The sequence below is a fragment of the Pongo pygmaeus genome, chromosome 18, assembly GCF_028885625.2.
Source record: "Pongo pygmaeus isolate AG05252 chromosome 18, NHGRI_mPonPyg2-v2.0_pri, whole genome shotgun sequence".
NCBI lineage: Eukaryota > Metazoa > Chordata > Mammalia > Primates > Hominidae > Pongo > Pongo pygmaeus.
In genome coordinates, this window is record NC_072391.2 from 1,355,124 (window position 1) to 1,371,722 (window position 16,599).

Below are 16,599 nucleotides of genomic sequence, written 5' to 3' on the forward strand. Positions count from 1 at the left end.
GAGCCCCCACCAAGTGAGTCGAGGAGGGCTGGCCCCACCCCCGTGGATTCGGAGTCTGTAGGAGCGGTGACACCCATCATGTCCCCACCCCGTGGGCACCTTCCCGTCTCTTGGAATGTGGCCCATGGACATGAGTTCCTTGCCCCGTGTCCCTCTTGGGGAAACAGGTTTCAGGGGTGACTGGTCTTGTAGCATGGGCAGCCAGGCCACTTGGGTGCAGCTATGCCTGAAGGCCTCCTGGCACCGAGACAGGGGCAGAAGAAGATCCCACCAGCGGGAAGGTGGTGCGTTCCGGTGCCAGGATCCACCAGCTGACAGGTGGAGCTGCGAGCCTCCAGTGCTCAGCCCTCGGCGGGGCCTGCCTGGCAGCCCCACACACAGAGGGCATCGGGGTGGCACGGGCACGTGTTACACGGGGGCCCTGGGTCTGAGTCATCCACTTCCTCCGAGTCTGGATGGGAGGGCCCAGCACCCCTCCTCCGCCCCGTCCTGATCTGGAAGGATAAATGGGGAGGAGACAGCCCACTGGATAGAAAGAACAGGGAGCGGCCAGGGTAAGTCCCCACTCTCAGAGACCCTGACATCAGCATCACCTGGAGCAGAGTGGCCCAGCCTCAGACTCAGAATACCAAGACCCAGGCCCGCAGGCCTGGACCCACCCCGGTCCCCCTGTCCCAGCTCCATTCTTCACCCCACAATCTGTAGCCCCCAGCCCTGCCCTGTGAGGCCCGGCCAGGCCCACGATGCTCCTCCTTGCTCCCCAGATGCTGAGCCTGCTGCTGCTGGCGCTGCCCGTCCTGGCAAGCCCGGCCTACGCGGCCCCTGGTGAGTCCCAGCCGGGGTCCACTCTGCCCCTCACCACATTCCACAGGTCAGGGCCTGGGTGGGTTCTGGGGAGGCCGGACTGGCCCCCACACGGGGAAGGGCTGGGCCCAGGCGTGGGGCTGCTTCCTGGTCCTGACCTGGTTCCTGCCCCAGCCCCAGGCCAGGCCCTGCAGCGAGTGGGCATCGTCGGGGGGCAGGAGGCCCCCAGGAGCAAGTGGCCCTGGCAGGTGAGCCTGAGAGTCCACGGCCAATACTGGATGCACTCCTGTGGGGGCTCTCTCATCCACCCCCAGTGGGTGCTGACCGCGGCGCACTGCGTGGGACCGTGAGTCTCCTGGGGCCTGGAGGGGTGGGCAAAGGCTGGATATGTGCCCTGGCTCCCGGGTGCTCCTGGGGGCTGCCCAGGGCCCTGAGTGGGAGCCTCTGCTGCCTAGGGACGTCAAGGATCTGGCCGCCCTCAGGGTGCAACTGCGGGAGCAGCACCTCTACTACCAGGATCAGCTGCTGCCGGTCAGCAGGATCGTCATGCACCCACAATTCTACATCATCCAGACCGGGGCGGACATTGCCCTGCTGGAGCTGGAGGAGCCCGTGAACGTCTCCAGCAACGTCCACACAGTCACCCTGCCCCCTGCCTCGGAGACCTTCCCCGCAGGGACACCGTGCTGGGTCACCGGCTGGGGTGACGTGGACAATAATGGTGGGTGTTGGGGACAGCGGGAGGTCGGGCCAGGTGGGCACCAGGTCACAGCCACAGGCCAGCCCCTGGGGTGACAGGTCCCTCGGGGTGGCTCAGGGAGGGGGACTCTAGAGGCCAGGATGGATGGAGCAGGCGGTGGCGAGAGGCAGCAGGTGCCCTGAGCAGACACGGTGAATCCAAAGGGCCTGGGCATCCCCCACCCCGGGGATTGAGCAAGTCCCTTAGCACCTCTGTGCCTCGGTTTCCCGTTGCCTGAAAGGGTGCATCAAAAGTTTGTACGTCACGGACTTGCTATGTGGAGAGAGAAATCACACAGGGGTCTTGCTGGAGGGAGAGAGACCGGTGCTGGGAGGAGACCCGCCTGCCCTCCATCCCTTTGCCACAGACAACGCAGGGGCCTGGGAATCGGGGTCGTGGCAGTGCTGTGGGGGGCTGGACGAAGCTCACTGTGACCCTCCATGAGGCACATTTTCGCTTCTAGAAGGTCTTGTCCGCATTTTATCCACAATTCAGAGCAAAGCTTTGGGGTACAGCCTGAGCGGCAGCCCTGGGCTATAACCTCTGGGTCACTCAGAAGGGGCCTGAGCCACAGTCCTGCTATTCCGCCCCACGCAGAGGGGAAGCTGAGCCCAGCGCCCTGTGTTCCCCTCAGCTGGGGCCAACCGTGGACCATGGGCCCAGCCCAGACCAAAGTCAGCTGAGCACAGGGGGAGACACGGGCCCGGGCTCTGCACCCCCGTGCCATGGAGCCCAGCTTGGCAACTTCCAGGGCCCTCCCCTCCCTTCCCCAGATGGGGCTTAAATGAGGCCAGGGACCCAGGACCAGCCTCAGCGGAGGGGCCTGGCCTGCATTCACCGCCCCTTCCCCGGGGCTGCAGGCACAGAACAGTGCTGGGCCCGTGGTGCCATCTCCCCTGCCCATGACACGGCCGCCAAGTCCACGAAGCAGCACCCAGCCGGCCCCAGCCCCAGCTCCACGCCCCCCTCCACCCACAGTGCGCCTGCCGCCGCCGTACCCGCTGAAGGAGGTGGAAGTCCCCATAGTGGAAAACCACATTTGCGACGCAGAATATCACACTGGCCTCCACACGGGTGACAGCTTTCAAATAGTCCGCGATGACATGCTGTGTGCGGGGAGCGAAAAGCACGACTCCTGCCAGGTGGGCCCTTGAGTCCCCCACCCTGACTCCTGGAGCCTGGCCGGCGAGCGCTGACCTCTGACCTTCCCAGGGCGACTCCGGAGGGCCCCTGGTGTGCAAGGTGAATGGCACCTGGCTGCAGGCAGGCGTGGTCAGCTGGGACGAGAGCTGTGCCCAGCCCAACCGGCCTGGCATCTACACCCGGGTCACCTACTACTTGGACTGGATCCACCGCTACGTCCCCAAGAAGCCCTGAGCCAGGCCTGGGGTGGCCACCTGGGTCATTGGAGGGCCAGCCCCTCCCGTCCAAAACACCACTGCTTTCTACCCAGGCGGCAACTGCCCCCGACACCTTCCCCCATCCTGAGCCCCCTCCCCTTTTCCAGCCCCCTCCCCCATCCTGAGTCTCCTCCCCCATCCTGAGCCCCGTCTCCTGTCCTGAGCCCTATCCCCTTTCTTGAGCCCCCTCCCCCATCCTGAGTCCCTTCCCCTATCCTGAGCCCCCTTCTCGATCCCCTCCCCCACCCTGAGCCCCCTCCCCTTTCTTGAGCCCCCTCCCCCACCCTGAGCCCCCTCCCCTTTCTTGAGCCCCTCCTCCATCCTGAGCCCCCTCCTCCATCCTGAGCCTCCTCCCGCATCCTGAGCCCGCCCCTCCTGGCCCCTCCGGCCCTCCCCTGCCCAGGCAGCTGGTGGTGGACGCCCATCCTCCCTAGTGCTGCTCTCATTAAAGTGCATGATGGAAAGCAGGTGTGGCCGTCACTGTGTTTCTGGCTGTAGGTGTCACGGGGAAGGAAGAGTCTAGGCATGGCCTGGGGCAGCTGTGGGAGCTGCAGGGTCCTGGCCCCCGAGGCACAACTAGTCACTGTGGGGCGGGGCCTCCTCAGCAGCCCTGGTTGGCGAGTGGGGGCACAGGTGGCTCCCAGTTTGGAGGAGGAGCAATTAATTTCGGTCTCCTCCCGGCAGACGGAGGCGATTTCTCTGTCAAACACGGAAGCCTGCCGCAGCCGCGCTGAGGGTTTGAGTCCTCAGCTTCCCATCTGGGTCTTGGGGTCCTGTGAGTCGCACACATCAGGAGCTGCAAGGGAGGAACTCTGAACACTGCGAGGGCAGAGCAGGGTCCAGCGGGGTCCGGCTGGGCAGGGATGTGGCTCAGAGGACTTGGGAATGGCACTGATCACTGCCCCCCACCTGTCTTAGAAAGCCCAGGGAGCCAGGGCAGTGTGGGAGGCCCAGGAGCCCCCTGGGAGGTGGCGGGGTACAGCTGGACCCTGGACCCCCGCCGAGAGCGCCCTGGGACACGGGCTGTGGTCACGTCCCCTGAGGCTCTGGGCTGTGTCCAGCAGGTCTCACCTGGGTTTAGAGCAGCCGGCAACCTGGCCTGGGGCTCCCCGCTTTCTCCCAGGAAGGGAAGCGTGAGGAGTGTCAGAGGGAGCCAGCTCCCCGGGAAAGAAAGGGCAGTGCCCTCCCCATCCACACCCCGGGAGTCTTTCCCCCACTGCCTTGAAGTGCGGTGACTCCCCCAACCAGAGCGCCCCTACCTGCTCTGCTCTGCCCCACTCTGGAAAGACCAGGGACGTGGGAGAAATTATAAACCCAGATGTGGTTTCTGCGCGGAGGCTCAGAGCCTGGGTTTGCCCTGAAGCCCTTGCCCTGGGGGGTTCCCCCCACCCTCACCCCCGGGAGTGACAGGCAGGGCGGGCGAGGGCGGGTGGGAGGGTGAAGGCCAGTCCCCCAGCCGCTCACCTGCGGAAACTTCTGCGGAGGAGCCAGGAGCCTCCCCAGACCCTCCCTTTTGACCTTCCACCTCTTCTCTGCCCTGCAGAGGTCCCGGAAGCACAGGGGCAGAGGAGGAAGCCCCTGGTTTTGGGGGCCCGGGGGAGCGGACGCCGGAACCACACATTGACCTGCAGCCTGGGGTCTGGGCTCTGAGTTTGCCCAGTCCAGGTGCAGAATGAACACTGTGGGGAGGAGGGACCGGGCTGTTCTGGGCGTCGCCTGCCCCTCAGAGCAATGCTCTCCCTGCCCACACTGGCGTGGCCCTTAGAGGAAGCGCCCCAGGAAGGCACCCCATGCAGAGGCTCGGCCTCTCGCCGCCGTGCACTCCCGTCTCGCCCCACGTGGCGGTGTCTGAACTCTGGGACCCGGGGGCTCGGCCTCTCGTGGCCATCCACTCCCGTCTCGCCCCGCGTGGCGGTGTCTGAGCTCTGGGACCCGGGGGCTCGGCCTCTCGCGGCCATCCACTCCCGTCTCGCCCCGCGTGGCGGTGTCTGAGCTCTGGGACCCGGGGGCTCGGCCTCTCGCGGCCATCCACTCCCGTCTCGCCCCGCGTGGCGGTGTCTGAGCTCTGGGACCCGGGGGCTCGGCCTCTCGTGGCCATCCACTCCCGTTTCGCCCTGCGTGGCGGTGTCTGAGCTCTGGGACCCATGCCGACGCCCTGAACAGGAGGGAGTCAGGGCAGGAGCCTAAACCTAACCACTGCCCTGGGAGGCCAGGGCCAGGGGACACGGAGGCCCCAGCACAGGAGAAGCGTGCAGCGCGCCGGCCTGGGTCCCCCGAGCCCCCACCCACCGCGCCTCCACGTCCGGTGAGTTTCCTGCCTCAGTTTCCTCATCTGGAAGCTGGCATTGAAGCAGCACCTGTGAGTATCTCCCCCAGAGGATGGGAAACGCACATCTACACAGAGCCCGGAGACGCACGTCCACACAGAGCCCGGAGACCCACGTCCACTCACAGCCCGGAGACCCACGTCCACACACAGCCAGGAGACCCACATCCACACACAGCCCGGAGCATGAATGTTCTCAGCATCTTTATTACCATAGCCAAAATGTGGAGATGGCTGAGCAAACCGCGCCCGGCTGCAGCTCGGAATGCAAATCCATCCCACAGAGACGCCACACACTCTGCTCTTTCTTAGCTCTTTAATCAGACAGAGACGCAGCGAGGCCACCATCCTCCCTTCCCCGGCACCTTCCCCACCCCGGCATCAGGGAGGTCCTGGGCGCTGAGGAGCCAGAGAAGCCGGGCTCAAGCCGGTGGCCTGCAGCGGAGGCCAAAGCGGAGATCGCTGGGAGGAAGGTCCTGGTCCCTCCTCAGCCGACCCAGGTGGGAGCCCAGCCCGGCCTGCTCAGGGCAACTCCCCGACTTGCTGCAGGATCCAGGGCACGTAGGTCTGGACGCGGGCGTAAATGCCGGGAAAGTCCCGCAGGGCACAGCCGTAGCCCCAGCTGACCACCCCCACCAGGCGCCAGGACCCCCGCAGCCTGCAGACCAGAGGGCCGCCGGAGTCACCCTGAGGAAGGGAAGGAAAAGGGGTCACCGCTGAGTTCTGCGGTGGGAGCAGGGCGGGCAGGCAGGGCGGGCAGGCAGGAGTCCCGGCCCTCGCTGCCGGCACACAGCATGTCATCCAGGATGAGCTGCCGGTCGCCAGTGTGCCCTGAGGCATTGCGGTACCGCTGCTCACAGATGGCGTTCTCCAGCACCTGCACACTCACCTGCTGCAGGCGGTAGGGCGGCGGCAGCGACTCTAGGGAGAGAGGGGACCCGGGCTGGCGCAGCAGAGACTCCCCTGCCGTCGACCCAGCAGCCCCAGCACCTCCTCCAGGTGGGAGGGAAGGTGGCTCCCCTGTGGCCAAGGGCCCATAGGCCAGCCTGAGCCTCCCGGCCTGAGCACAGTATGTGGAACCCCAGGAGGTGGGAGGGCTCGTGTCTCCCTCTAAACTCTCAGGGCTCACAGTCGGACGGACCAGAGAAAAGTGGAGGGATGAGTTATTCTGTTTTTTTTTTTCCTCCAAAAAAATGCCTTTTGGTTTTGAGGTGTTTTCGTTTGCAGTGTTTTTTTTTCTTTTTTAGGGATGGGGTCTTGCTATGTTGCCCAGGCTGGCCTCAAACTCCCGGGCTCAAGCCATCCTCCTGCCTCTGCCTCCCAAAGTGCTGGGATCACAGGTGTGAGCCACCGCACCCAGGAAAAAAATTTAAAAACCTTTCTTAAGTAGAAAAAAATGAGAAGTATTTTCCCCTCTGGAGCTTGGTCTGGCCATTGGCAGTTGCAGGACCCCCGAGTCTCTGGGCCCGGGCAGCACAGAGCTGTTGGGAAAAGCAGCCGGAGGTGCTGCATGGCAGGGAGCAGCTCCGTCTCTTCCCTTTCTGGAGCTCACCCACCCCGCCACCACCCCCGGAGCCCTGGAATGAGGCGTTTTGGGCCCACAGCCCGAGTCCTTCCCCAGCCTCCACCCAACACGCACCGAACATCCTGATCGCTCCCCAGCCAGTCACCCAGCACCGGTCCTTCGGGGTGAGCTCCAGCGAGACTGGGGAGAGCTTGACCGTCCTGACATTAGCGGCACAGATCACGGGGCTCGCCAGCTGGAGCAGGGCCACATCTGCACCCAGCCCCGCAGTGACATAGTTGGGGTGGACGATGATCCGGCTGACGTTCAGCTGCCCCCGGCCCCCGTAGAGATATACGTCCCCAGCGTGGATCCGGTAGGTGGACGGGTCAGTGTCTTTCCTGGGGGAGGATGGACCCAGGTTACTCAAGGGGCCTGGTCTGGGGCAGCCCCACTCCCACCTCCCCTCGGTGGGGTCCCCGGCCTGGGACTCACTGGAAAATGCAGTGGGCGGCGGTCAACACCCACTGGGGGTGGATGAGGGAGCCCCCGCAGATGTGCACCCAGGAGGCCCAGTGGTAGTTGTAGATCCTCAGGCTGACCTGCCATGGCCACTTCCCCTGGGGGGCGTTGTGGCCCCCCACGATGCCCACCAGGTCATTCTCAGGAACGGGCACTGGGAACAACCGAAGGAGGTCAGGGAATCCGGCCTCTGCCACCCGAGCCTCACCCCGCGCCTGCCCTCGGGCAGGAGCCGGGCCGTGCACGTGTCCCCTGGATCCTGGGGACGGGGCTGGAAGAGCCCCTGAGAAGGGAGGGCTGTGTGGGGTCGGGACTCACCTGGGCTCCCCGAGCTGTAGCTCCCCAGGGAGGAGACGGCCAGGAACAGCAGCAGCAGCAGCATCTGCGGGGAGAGGGTGTGGAGTGCGGGCTGGGGGCTCAGACCCGGGGTCAGGGGTGGAGGGCGTGGGGTGTGGGCTGGGGGCTCAGACCCGGGGTCAGGGTTGGGGGCCGAGGAGCCGCCCGCAGGCATCAGGGAGGGGATGGCGCCCTTACCGTGCCGGGACTCAGCAGCTCTCTCCCCCAGCCCCTTGGAGCCCCTTTATCCGCAGCCACAGGAATTGGGCAGCTGCCTGGTCAGTCCCCAGCCTCTCGGAGCCCCTTTATCTTCAGACACAGGAAGCGGCAAGTGCCTGGTCAGTCCTCTCCTCAGAGGAGGGGTGGGGGGAGGTGGCCTCTCGTTCAGCCCCCGAGTCACTGTCCCCACTGGCATCGCCAGCCAGAGTAGCGCCACCAGGGTTAGAGGAGAGAAGGGTTAGAGGCGAGAAGGGTTAGGAGAGAGAAGGGGGTCTCGGCTGCGACTGCAGAAGCACCAGCATGTTCCCACACTGCGGGTGAGGCAGGTTGGAGGGCATCCCCACCTTGAGCCGCCCCCGGTGATGCTCAGAGCCAAGCGGCCAAGATTCCTCGATGCCCAGGGCAGGTGGTGACAATGTTGACAACGTGGGCAGAGCCCCTGTCCCGGGGCCGCACAGTGGGCTCCCAGCTTCCAGAACCACCCCCAACACTCAGATCAGTGCACAGCGGCCCGTGCCGTCCCTGGAGAGAGGTCCTCACGTCCTCACCGAAAGCAGTGGGGCTTCACCAAGGCCTGGGTCCATGACCTGAGGCCGAATCCTCACTGCACGGGTGAAGACAGGGCCCAGGGGAGCCAAGTGCTGGCCACGGAACCCAGCACCCAGGGCCCGAGGCCCCATGGCCAACCCCAGCCTCTCTCATCCCAGGTCCACGCAGCGGCCCAACCCTGGGCTCAGCTCTCCTCCGCTGGTGGCTAGGGCAGACGGTTCTGTTCCTCACAGAGATACCTGTGACCCTGACGCATCGGGACATCCTGGCAGGTGCAGTGTGGACATCACTGCAGGGGGCTGAAGGAGCCCCTCTCTAGATTCCACCCAGGGCTCCATAACGGAATCCGCCCCAACTCTGGGTAGGCCGAGCAGCTCATTGAGAGGTAGCAGAGCCTCCTCCACCTGGCTGGAGCCCCCAGGTCGTCACCAGCCCCACCCTCAGTCCCCTTCCTCATCCACCAGGAACAAGCCTCTCCTTGGTGACTCCGGAAAGCACCTCCAACCCCAGCTCAGGCCCCTGCCCGCTGAGGTCCCAGCTCTGAGTGGCCTCTGGGTGGCTGGTGATGCCAGTGGTGACAGTGACTGAGTCCTCAGGGCTGGCTGTGCCTTGGGCACCACAAGGAAGGTGGCTGGGGAGACAGCACACCCAGGCCTGGAGCCACCTCCAGCCAGGGAGTGGGGGGCAGGCACTGAGCTCGGCTTCGGGGGCCCCAAGCCAGGCTGTCCTGTCTGTCCTCAGCCCTGCCTGTCCAGGAGGCCTGGGCGGACAGCACTGGAGTGGACAGGGTGATCCAGAGGGTCTGGAGCAGGGCACACAGTAGCCCAGGTGCTTGGCTCTGGGGCAGCCCACGCTGGGCGTGGCAGAGTGTGGGTGGGCGGAGTGGCCAGGAGCTGCTGGGATTTAGGACTGGGAGTCTGAGCCCGGGAGGTTTGGGGACACCCCAGGCAGGGCTGAGCCCCACGGCCAGTCAGAGAATGCTTTGCTTCCCAGGACTGGGAAGACCCAGGGGGCACTGGAGAAACAGCCCAGGAGAGGCCTGGAGGGAGAGCAAGACGCCCCCACCTCGGCCTGGGGTTCTCTCCTGGGACGGCCACCACGGCACAGCGAGGGACACAGGCGGGACGAGGGCCAGCTCTTGAAACACCCTGCATCCTGCTTTCTGTGCTGACCACGGAGGTGAGGGTTCCTTATCTAGGAGGGATCAACCTGAGACCATCCCTCACAGATGGTCCTGGCTGCAGCTGTTGGGCAACGGCACCTGGGAACAGGATACCTGTTTGTCCTGATACGGTCAGGACCAGATCACCATGAGAGTGTTTGGTGATAGGATCAGAGGAAGGACTGGGGGCTGTGCAACCGTTAAGACTGGGGTCAGAGGCCCCGGCCAATGATAGGATCAAGTCCAGGCCTGCGGCCAGGGCGCCCGAGCCCAGGGTCACCATTAGGCGAAGGATGTGGCTGCTTTGAGCCAGTGTTGCAAAAGAGTTGGGCTGGAGAAAAGACCAGGCAGAGGGTCCCAGCTCAATGGCACGGGGGCCTCAGAACAGAGTGTGCAGAGCCCAAGGTCACTGGGACCTGGGAGATGAAGGGCTCGTGACCACGATTCTTCCATGTCCCAAGGTCACCCAGCATTTGTGTACAAATGGAACCCTGTTATCCATCAGTACCGGCTTCCCTGGTGTGGACTCAGCTCTCACGGACCTGCGACGTCCTACCCGCCTGCTTCCGGGGGTCCTGGGAAGACCGTCTCCGTGCACAGGTTTGAGTCCACTCCTCGTCCCGGGCGTCTGCTGGTCTTCCCTTGGCACCCTGCACGCCAGGTGCCTGTTGCTCACACTGGGCCCCACTTTGTGACGAGGCCACTGAGCTGCACTTCCTGGATTGGGAGACCATTTCCCGAGGGCGTTTTAATGGAGACATTGAGTTTGTGATGAGCTTAAAACCTGCCTTGATATGACTTGAAAAACCGGAAAACATTATCTTCTTCCAAGGTGAGATAGTTTTTAATGTAAAAGACCTAGGCCAAAATAAATTTTTGAAGTAGAAATGCTGCATAATTCTATATCCTGCAGTCACCACTCTCACCACCCACCATCATTTCCCCTGCGTACACACGTGTGTTCATGAGAGGGAGCTGTGCAGTGATGGTGCGGTGAACGCTTTCGTCCCTGACGTCCTGCTTAATGGCGCGCTGTACCCAGCTGTATGGATTTAGGGAAACTTATTTCACCAGTTCTCCATGGACATTTAGGCAGTTTCCAATAATTTGCTGTTATAAATAATAATGGGGGGCCGGGTGTGGTGGCTCATGCCTGTAATCCCAGCACTTTGGGAGGTCAAGGTAGGTGGATCATGAGGCCAGGAGTTCAAGACCAGCCTGGCCAACATAGCAAAACCCCGTCTCTACCAAAAGTATATTAAAAAAAATTAGCCAGGTGTGGTGGCACACACCTGTAATCCCAGCTATTTGGGAGACAGAGGCAGAAGAATTGCTTGAACCCAGGAGACAGAGGTTTCAGTAAGCCCAGATTGCACCACTATACTCCAGCCTGGGCAACAGAGCGAGACTCTGTCTCAAAAAAATAATAAAAGAAATAAAATAATAATAACAATAATGGGATGAATGTTCTTGCATATGCAGAAGATGTATGCTTGTCTCAGTTAATTATGCACAATGCATAATGCTCAGTCAGGTGTGTCTGAGTCCAAAATGATACCCAAGCTGAGACTACTGAGCCACTGGGATCCTTCCACTCCACTCACCCATACACCCATCCATCCATCCACTCAACCATGCACCCATCCATCCACTCACCCATCCAGCCATCCACTCATCCATCTATCCAACCCACCCGTCCTTTCAACCATCCTCCCATCCACTCATCCATCCAACCACCAACTTACCCATCCATTCACCCAACCTCTCAACCACACACCCACTCACCCATCCACCCATCTATCCATCCACCAACTCACCCATCTGTTCACTCATGCTCTCAACCACACACCCACTCACCCACCCACCCATCTACCCACCCATCAATCCACTCAGTCATCCACTCATCCATCCAACCACCAACTCGCCCATCCATTCACCCAACCTCTCAACCACACACCCACTCATCCATCCACCCATCCATCCATCCACTCAACCATGCACCCATCCATCCGCTCAGCCATCCAGCCATCCACTTATCCATCTATCCACCAACTCGCCCATCCATTCACCCATCCTCTCAACCACACACCCACTCATCCATCCACCCATCCATCCATCCACTCAACCATGCACCCATCCATCCGCTCACCCATCCAGCCGTCCATTTATCCATCTATCCACCAACTCGCCCATCCATTCACCCAACCTCTCAACCACACACCCACTCACCCATCCACCCATCCATCCATCCACTCAACCATGCACCCATCCATCCGCTCACCCATCCACCCATCTATCCATCCACTCAACCATGCACCCATCCATCCGCTCACCCATCCAGCCATCCACTTATCCATCTATCCACCAACTCGCCCATCCATTCACCCAACCTCTCAACCACACACCCACTCACCCATCCACCCATCCATCCATCCACTCAACCATGCACCCATCCATCCGCTCACCCATCCACCCATCTATCCATCCACTCAACCATGCACCCATCCATCCGCTCACCCATCCAGCCATCCACTTATCCATCTATCCACCAACTCGCCCATCCATTCACCCAACCTCTCAACCACACACCCACTCACCCATCCACCCATCCATCCATCCACTCAACCATGCACCCATCCATCCGCTCACCCATCCAGCCATCCACTTATCCATCTATCCACCAACTCGCCCATCCATTCACCCAACCTCTCAACCACACACCCACTCACCCATCCACCCATCTATCCATCCACTCAACCATGCACCCATCCATCCGCTCACCCATCCAGCCATCCACTTATCTATCTATCCACCAACTCGCCCATCCATTCACCCAACCTCTCAACCACACACCCACTCACCCATCCACCCATCCATCCATCCACTCAACCATGCACCCATCCATCCACTCAGCCATCCACTCATCCATCCAACCACCAACTTACCCATCCATTCACCCATCCTCTCAACCACACACCCACTCACCCATCCACCCATCTATCCATCCACTCAACCATGCACCCATCCATCCGCTCAGCCATCCAGCCATCCACTTATCCATCTATCCACCAACTCACCCATCCATTCACCCAACCTCTCAACCACACACCCACTCACCCATCCACCCATCTATCCATTCACTCAACCATGCACCCATCCATCCGCTCACCCATCCAGCCATCCACTTATCCATCTATCCACCAACTCGCCCATCCATTCACCCAACCTCTCAACCACACACCCACTCATCCATCCACCCATCTATCCATCCACTCGACCATGCACCCATCCATCTGCTCAGCCATCCAGCCATCCACTTATCCATCTATCCACCAACTCGCCCATCCATTCACCCATCCTCTCAACCACACACCCACTCACCCATCCATCCACTCAACCATGCACCCATCCATCCACTCAGTCATCCACTCATCCATCCAACCACCAACTCACCCATCCATTCACCCATCCTCTCAACCACACACCCACTCACCCATCCACCCATCCATCCATCCACTCAACCATGCACCCATCCATCCACTCAGTCATCCACTCATCCATCCAACCACCAACTCGCCCATCCATTCACCCATCCTCTCAACCACACACCCACTCACCCATCCACCCATCCATCCATCCACTCAACCATGCACCCATCCATCCACTCAGTCATCCACTCATCCATCCAACCACCAACTCGCCCATCCATTCACCCATCCTCTCAACCACACACCCACTCACCCATCCACCCATCTATCCATCCACTCAACCATGCACCCATCCATCCGCTCACCCATCCACCCATCTATCCATTCACTCAACCATGCACCCATCCATCCGCTCACCCATCCAGCCATCCACTTATCCATCTATCCACCAACTCGCCCATCCATTCACCCAACCTCTCAACCACACACCCACTCACCCATCCACCCATCCATCAATCCACTCAACCATGCACCCATCCATCCACTCAGCCATCCAGCCATCCACTTATCCATCTATCCACCAACTCACCCATCCATTCACCCAACCTCTCAACCACACACCCACTCACCCATCCACCCATCCATCCATCCACTCAACCATGCACCCATTCATCCACTCAGCCATCCACTCATCCATCCATCCACCAACTCACCCATCTGTTCACCCATGCTCTCAACCACACACCCACTCACCCACCCACCCATCTACCCACCCATCAATCCACTCACTCACCGATCCACCCACTCACTCATCCATTCACCCACCCACACATTCATTCACTCACCCACTCATCCATTCGTTTTTTTTTTTTTTTTTGAGACAGTCTCGCTCTGTGGCTCAGGCTGGAGTGCAGTGGTGCGATCTCAGCTTACTGCAACCTTCGCCTCCTGGGTTCAAGCGATTTTCATCCCTTAGCCTCCCAAGTAGCTGGGACAACAGGTGTGTGCCACCAGCCCAGCTAATTTTTGTAATTTTACTAGAGTCGAGGTTTCACCATATTGACCAGGCTGGTCTCGAACTCCTGACCTCAAGTGATCTGCCCACCTTGGCCCCCAAAAGTGCTGGGATTCCAGGCACGAGCCACTGTGCCCAGCCTCCATCCATCTATTCTTCTATTCTTCCATCCACCCACGAACCCACCCATCCATCCATTCTCCCATCTTCTCATCCCTCCCTCTCTCCTCCAACCAGCCACTCATTATGACTTATCCATGTACTTTACCATCTATTCCAATTATCTGGACGAGACACACCACCCCAGCCCTTCCCAGCCGTGCTTCTCTTGGGGTGAGTTAAGGGGAGAGGTGTGGGTCTAGAGCTGGGGGAGGACTTCTCCAAGTGTGTGCAGGGCAGTCTTGTTCAGCCCCATCCTACCTAAATTCCCTGGGGACAGAGCTGGGGCCTGGTGATTTAGAAGGATTAACCCCGCCCAACAGCAGAGTCTAAAATCATTAACATTCTTTCCCCACAATGGAAATAGCTTTATTGTTCCCTTTATGTGCACAGGGAAAGTTTGCTCTCACTGCTGTAACGATGCAGTGAGATGCAAGGGTGTCTGGGCTTGTCCCGCAGGTGCAGGTGGTTCTTCCCACTGACACCACCCTCTGTCCAGCCTGCAGGCTCATCCTTGCAACGAAGCTACACCTGGCACCTCCGGGGACCACTGAGGCTTCCCTTCCCGGCTAAACCTCCCTGACACCCAGGGGAGCAGCTTCTTGTTCTTTTGTGGACTCTTCTGTCTATGACACGACCTCCCGGTGCATTTCAAATCCCCGTCACACACCCACCACCCTCCAGGCCCTGAGATCGGGATAGGACAGGTTTATTCCCCTACACCCCAGGACATGCCACCTCGTGACATCAGTAGAATGAATGAATAAATGAATGGCATGAATGAATGAGATCTTGAAAATGACTCTGAATTGTGTGTGAACCTGCCAACACCCTCGCCTGGTGGCGGGGTACACGGCACGTAAAAAGCAATAGGGGTGGGATGCGGTGGCCTGTAATCCTAGCACTTTGGGAGGCCAAGGTAGGTGAATCACCTGAGGTCAGGAGTTGGAGACCAGCCTGGCCAACATGGTGAAACCCCGTCTCTACTAAAAATACAAAAATCAGCTGGGTGTGGTATTGGGCGTCTGTAATCCCAGATACTCAGGAGGCACTGCACTCCAGAGCGAGACTCCGTAAAACAACGACAACAACAAAAAGCCACAATAAGGAGTGATGGCCCCAAGGTTGGGGAAGAGTCTCTGAGCCTCTCACCCACCCAAACTCCACCTGCCCAAGCCAGGCCTGCCCCATTCCCCCAGCATTCAGGGATTCCAAACGGGAGAGCTGGGCCACCCACTCTGCAGCCAGCCACAAAGACCACTCGACCGCCAGCCTGTTGACTCAGACAGTTTAATGAGATGATCACAGCCGCACGGCACCCCAGCTCCGTGGGGGCCTCCACCCTCCTCCCTCCTCTCGGGACTGGCAGCGAAGGAGAGAGGAGGAAGAGGGGGATGGGAGCGGGGCTGAAGCACGGGGAAGTGGGCGGCAGGTGTGGGTGGAGGGGATCAGAAAGCTCCACCAGGGAAAGTCGGGACAAAGCTGCCGCCTCCTCCGCTGATCCTCGTGCCCACCCGGGGCTCACCCACGCTGCCTGATTTCCCGGCGGATCCAGGCAACATGGCTCTGGACGCTTGTGAAGACGGCTGGCAGCTGGATCGTGGAGCAGCCGATCCCCCAGCTGACCACGTCCACCTGGACCCAGGAGCCTCCCTTCCTGCAGACCAGGGGCCCTCCAGAGTCCCCCTGCAGGGAGAGGGGACAGTCACACGTCTCGCCAGGGGCCTTGGTACAACGGGACTCCTTGTCCAGCCTCAAGAGGCCCAGGCCAGGAGGAGCCCCCTGGGGTAAGGCGGAGCCCGGACGTCTTACCATGCAGGGGCCCCGGCCCAGGCTGCCGGCACACAGCATGTCTTCCGGGATGGCCTTCCCGTTGGCGCTGGCATGCAGGTACTCCTTGTAGCCCTTCTCACAGGCCTCGTGGTCTTGCAGTGGGATGTGCACCTGCTGCAGGCGGTACGGTGGGTGTAGTGGTGCTGGGGGTGGAGGAGGGGAGTCAGGAAGCAGCAGGGGGCTGTGTTCCCGACACAGTGGATTTGCTCACACCCGCCACGGCCAAGGCGGCCATGGGGAGGGGTCCCGAACCACCTGTGACTCCCAGGCCTGGAGCTGTGGTCCTGCTCTCGCCACTCTGACCTGGAGCCAGCCTGAGCCTCAGTTTCCCCATCTGTCCTGGGTGGGAGTGTGACCTCAGCCCAAGCCGTGATAGACGGGCTCAGATTCTGCAGACAGACCCAGGCTGGGTGGTGTCACTGGCATTCACGTCCCTCCAAAACTTCAGGATGGGATCTTATTTGGAAATAGATTCTTGGCAGATTGATTAAGGTGGGATGAGGCCATGCTGGGTTAGGAAGGGCCCTAATTCCAAGACAGGTGCCCTAATGAGAGGCGGAACAGGAGCAGCCCCAGGCCCAGGGGAGAAGGTGACGTGAAAAC

The 16,599-nt window shown here is 60.9% G+C and overlaps 3 protein-coding genes across 3 annotated transcripts; 2 read left to right on the forward strand and 1 right to left on the reverse strand.

The window, feature by feature from the left end:
- The first annotated feature begins 583 nt into the window (after positions 1-583).
- On the forward strand, positions 584-3,404 carry LOC129016008 (tryptase delta). Its single transcript, XM_054454875.2, has 5 exons — positions 584-825; positions 979-1,150; positions 1,260-1,525; positions 2,522-2,685; positions 2,756-3,404. Exons 1-5 carry the CDS (start codon positions 744-746, stop codon positions 2,918-2,920), a joined length of 849 nt encoding a protein of 282 aa, XP_054310850.2. The 5' UTR covers positions 584-743; the 3' UTR covers positions 2,921-3,404.
- A 2,213-nt stretch (positions 3,405-5,617) lies between these two features.
- On the reverse strand, positions 5,618-7,806 carry LOC129016037 (putative serine protease 29). The gene is made up of 5 exons (XM_054454886.2): positions 7,614-7,806; positions 7,269-7,449; positions 6,909-7,174; positions 6,024-6,190; positions 5,618-5,956 (listed from the first exon to the last, which is right to left on the reverse strand). Exons 1-5 carry the CDS (start codon positions 7,804-7,806, stop codon positions 5,792-5,794), a joined length of 972 nt encoding a protein of 323 aa, XP_054310861.2. The 3' UTR covers positions 5,618-5,791.
- A 437-nt stretch (positions 7,807-8,243) lies between these two features.
- On the forward strand, positions 8,244-14,942 carry LOC134738597 (uncharacterized). The gene is made up of 6 exons (XM_063655123.1): positions 8,244-8,307; positions 8,609-8,671; positions 9,370-9,578; positions 10,023-10,161; positions 14,242-14,337; positions 14,663-14,942. Exons 1-6 carry the CDS (start codon positions 8,244-8,246, stop codon positions 14,734-14,736), a joined length of 645 nt encoding a protein of 214 aa, XP_063511193.1. The 3' UTR covers positions 14,737-14,942.
- Positions 14,943-16,599: the final 1,657 nt, after the last annotated feature.